The 4,189-nt window shown below is 41.2% G+C and overlaps 1 protein-coding gene across 1 annotated transcript; it reads left to right on the forward strand.

Annotated features, from left to right (window-relative positions):
• Positions 1–1,736: 1,736 nt before the first annotated feature.
• Positions 1,737–3,437, forward strand: LOC120437818 (stonustoxin subunit beta-like; the record flags this gene model as incomplete). The annotated part of the gene is made up of 1 exon (XM_039608379.1): positions 1,737–3,437. A coding segment is annotated over one exon (573 nt), but the record flags the coding sequence as incomplete, so codon positions are not given.
• Between the last annotated feature and the right edge of the window lie 752 nt (positions 3,438–4,189).

Raw genomic sequence — 4,189 nt, forward strand, 5'->3', positions numbered from 1 at the left:
AGCAGCTCCAAAACAGTGGAACGAGCTTCCTTTAGAGATTAGACAGGCCAGTTCTTTACCTGTTTTTAAGTCACTCTTGAAAACCCACCTCTTTACCCTGGCCTTTGACACCACGTGAGATGTTGGTTTTTATTTTTATTTTATTTTTATTTTTATTTCAGTTGTTTTTAGGTGATTCGATGCTGTTTTATCTTGTTTTTTATTTTAATATAGGGCTGTTTTAATTTTATTTATTATGTGTTTTATTTATTTATCTTTGCTGTTTTCTGTTATTCTATTGTTTTAATGTATTTTCTGTACAGCACTTTGTTCCTGTGCTGGGTATTTTAAAGTGCTTTATAAATAAAACTGGATTGGATTGGATTGGAGATCTTGTTCTTCCCAGTCAGCTGACTCTTGCCTGACTCTGTGCTGGTATTTGGTGATTGCAGCTTTCCTAGCAGCTTAGTTGTGGTTCCCATTTGCCTGTGAGATTTCTAAGTACTTGTAGCTGTCCTCAGTGTCTGCAATGTTGCCTTCTGGTAGTACAATAACATTAAATATGACCACCTTCCCTCACTTTGTTACATCCAGCTAAATTTCTTCAGTCTGAATGACAAGCCAATGTCTTTGCTGAACATCCTAGTGGTGTGGGTCATTGAATTGAGCTCTCGTTCACTCTTGGCTGACCACTTGATTTCAGCCACATAGAGAACGCACCTAATGATTGCTACATTCCTGTTTCAGTAGCCAGTGCTGTTAATAGTCTCATTGAGGGGTTTCAGGCCTAGGAAGAACAGCAGTGGTGGAAAGACATTTCCTTGATCGATCACACAGATGACAGTGACTTGTGCTTGGCTTTAAGTTGGTCTCAAGTGTTGATTGACAGATTCCCATTGAATTCCTGATGAAGACTCTTAGTGTCCAGTTCATCTTGTATAGTTCAAGACTTCCAGGTTTCCAGTACTTCCAGGAGCCAGGTGTGGGCATCGAGTTAATAGTCAATCCAGGTGGTGCGCAGGTTATACTCTCAGCGACTGCTCTGTCTACCAGAAATTGATGTCTCACTCTTCTGGTGTTACTGACAATTCCTTTCTGTGCCCTGTTCACATATTGAGTCTATTATGTATCTGCTTCTGATCTTAGCCAGGATGATGCCTGAGAGGAGCTTCTGTTCGGGACTGAGGCAGGTTATTGTCCAATAGTTGGATGGGACCGGTCACTTCGTGAATCATTGTAAATCCAGACTGTCCAGCCTTTCTGCCATTCAGCCATTCCTGGTGTTACTCATAGAAAAAAAAGAAGAATAGAAAGATTATGAAGCTTAGAGTGTGAATTAGTCATATCTCATTCATTACAGTGGTGTACTGACAGTGCCAGGATCAGCCCAAACCATCAGCAGTTTGATCCACGCACGAATTGAAGTGTACTTGTGAAAATGTTGGACTGTTCCTTTATCAGTGTGTAACAGTGTGTGTATGAGAGCCATGTAATGTCCATGTGTGCATGCTGACTGTGCTGCTCTGACCCCCCTCCTCCTTTCAGGGTGGAGCCTGCTGGAGTCCGATGGTTGAGACCAGGTCTGAGGAAGTGTAAGTGTGTTTTTAATGGGATTCATGAAAACAAAGCACCACACATTCAACCATCTTCTTCATGTCAGGAGTCATCATCAAAGTGTTAATCAATGAACAGATGATGGATCAATAACTGCAGCTGGATTGTGTTTGTTCTCTCCATCAGATTCCTGTCAACTCACAATCGACACAAACACAGTACACACAAACCTCCAACTGTCTGACAACAACAGGAAGGTGACAAATGTGGAGGAGGTTCAGTCATATCCTGATCATCCAGACAGATTTGATTATTGCCCTCAGTTACTGTGTAGAAATGGTCTGACTGGTCGCTGTTACTGGGAGGTCGAGTGGAGCGGAGACGTTTTTATATCAGTGAGTTACAGAAGAATCAGAAGGAAAGGAGACAGTAATGACTGTGTGTTTGGATGGAATGAGGAGTCCTGGAATTTGAGCTGCTCTGATTATGGTCCTCACTCGGTCAGGCACAAAAACAGTGAAACGCCCATCATCTCCTCCTCCTTCTCCTCCTCCTCTGTCTCTAACAGAGCAGCAGTGTATGTGGACTGTCCTGCTGGCACTCTGTCCTTCTACAAAGTCTCCTCTGACACTCTGATCCACCTCCACACCTTCAACACCACATTCACTGAACCTCTTTATCCTGGATTTACAGTCTTGTTTCCCGGGTCCTCAGTGTTTGTCTTCTGTGGCGAGTCTAAAGAGTCTGCTCCTGTTAGAGAAAGCTTTGACTGTTGAACAGATAGTTCAGTCTGTACATGTCTCCTTCACTCAGTAACTGCCATGGTCCTGGGTCTGTGGCCCAGTGTTTTGTATTTGTGTTTTTGTATTTTCAGTGTCCAATTTGATTTTAAATTAAACACTCAAATTAGGGCTACTGTAAAGTCCAGTTTTTATCATTTAAGGCGCTTGGCAAAGGTAAGACCTATTTTATCCAGGCAGCATTTTGAAACAGTAATCCATGCTTTTATTTCATCTTGTTTGGATTACTGTAATGCTCTGTATTTTGGAGTTAGTCGGTGTCTTCTCTCTCGTCTGCAGCTGGTTCAAAATGCTGCTGCATGACTTTTAACCAGAACTCGTAAAAGAGAACACATAACTCCCACCCTCGCTTCACTCCATTGGCTGCCTGTATATCTTAGAGTTCATTTTAAAATTGTCATGTTTGTTTTTAAATTTTTAAATGAAGTTGCCCCAACTTACCTCTCTGAGCTTCTGCATCCTTACTCACCCCCAAGGTCTCTCAGGTCAGCTGACAAGCTGCTCCTGGAGGTACCCAGGTCCAAGAGAAAGCTCAGAGGGGACAGGGCCTTCTCTATTGCTGCTCCTAATCAGTGGAACAATCTGCCGCAGCACATTAGAAAGACCCCTTAATTGTCCACTTTACTCTTTGGCTTATGACACAGTCTGACCCTGATTTTGATGTTTTAATCTAATGTGCTGATTTTATTGTTTTAAATGTAATTTAAATTATCACCTTATTTTTTTCAATATTCTTTCTTTATTTTATATTATTTTCGTTTTTTTTTTTTTTTTTAACTTGTTCAATATATCATTTCTGGCATGTCAAGTGTAAAGCACTTTGTGTTCAGCTACATATATATATATATATATATATATATATATATATATATATATATATATATATATTGTAAATAGGCACTGAAACAGAAGGGCTGCCTAATTATTTTCTGGTACTGTTTTCGAGTTAGGTGTAGTGTGTCTCTTTTGATGATTTACATTTCACATAGGGTTTTAGGTAGCACCTCCTCTCCTGGCTTAGCTTGTTTTGTTTGTTGTTTTGGCCTTTGTTCACCCGGAGCTCATTTTCAGTGTAGACAAATAAACCATCATCCACTTACGAAATTGGTTTCTGTGTGTATGGGTTTGGGGACCAGGGTGGGGTCACTCCTTTCTTAACTTATGCTACGTTCCTGTACCCCTAGAGTGGGGTATAACTAATAAAATAAATAAAAATTGAAGCTGCAAGCAGCGTTATGAGGGCCCTCGCACCCCCCCGCGCGTCGAGCCACGCCCAACACCTAAAACCAGCACGTCCGATCTGATGTCACGTTGATGGAATTCATGCATTTAACCACCAGCTAACATTTCATCTCATTCAATCATGATTATAGTCGTCCCACTAGGTGGCGCCCTAACCATTACTGACAAATGGCATAACAAACATTTCCGACCTTGAGTCTCATCACGCCTGCGATCTTTGGGAGAGATTTAACATTGTGTTTTTGAGTGACAGCAGATTACTGTTTTTTGGCGAGTGATTGAAACTCCACGTGCCGCCATGACCACCCCGTTTTCCTGAACGTAAAAGCTTCACAATTTAAAATCACAAAGGTCTTTAGATTCCACGCGCTGGAGATCATGTCAATCTGATGAAATCCCTTGAGGAGTTCGTCAAAAGTACGGTGCCTGAAAAAAAGGGGAAAATGTCGCCAAAATTACACATTAATTTTAAAATGGCTGACTTCCTGTTGGATTTGGGATATTGCTCCAAGAGACTTTTTTGTACATCTTCAAATCTTCTAAAAGCTTACCAGGTTTCAGACTCATCGATAAAACACAGAGCAGGAGCTGTTGTTTTGAAATTTTGGAGGGGG

This window comes from Oreochromis aureus, linkage group 3 (genome assembly GCF_013358895.1).
Source record: "Oreochromis aureus strain Israel breed Guangdong linkage group 3, ZZ_aureus, whole genome shotgun sequence".
In the NCBI taxonomy this organism is placed as follows: domain Eukaryota; kingdom Metazoa; phylum Chordata; class Actinopteri; order Cichliformes; family Cichlidae; genus Oreochromis; species Oreochromis aureus.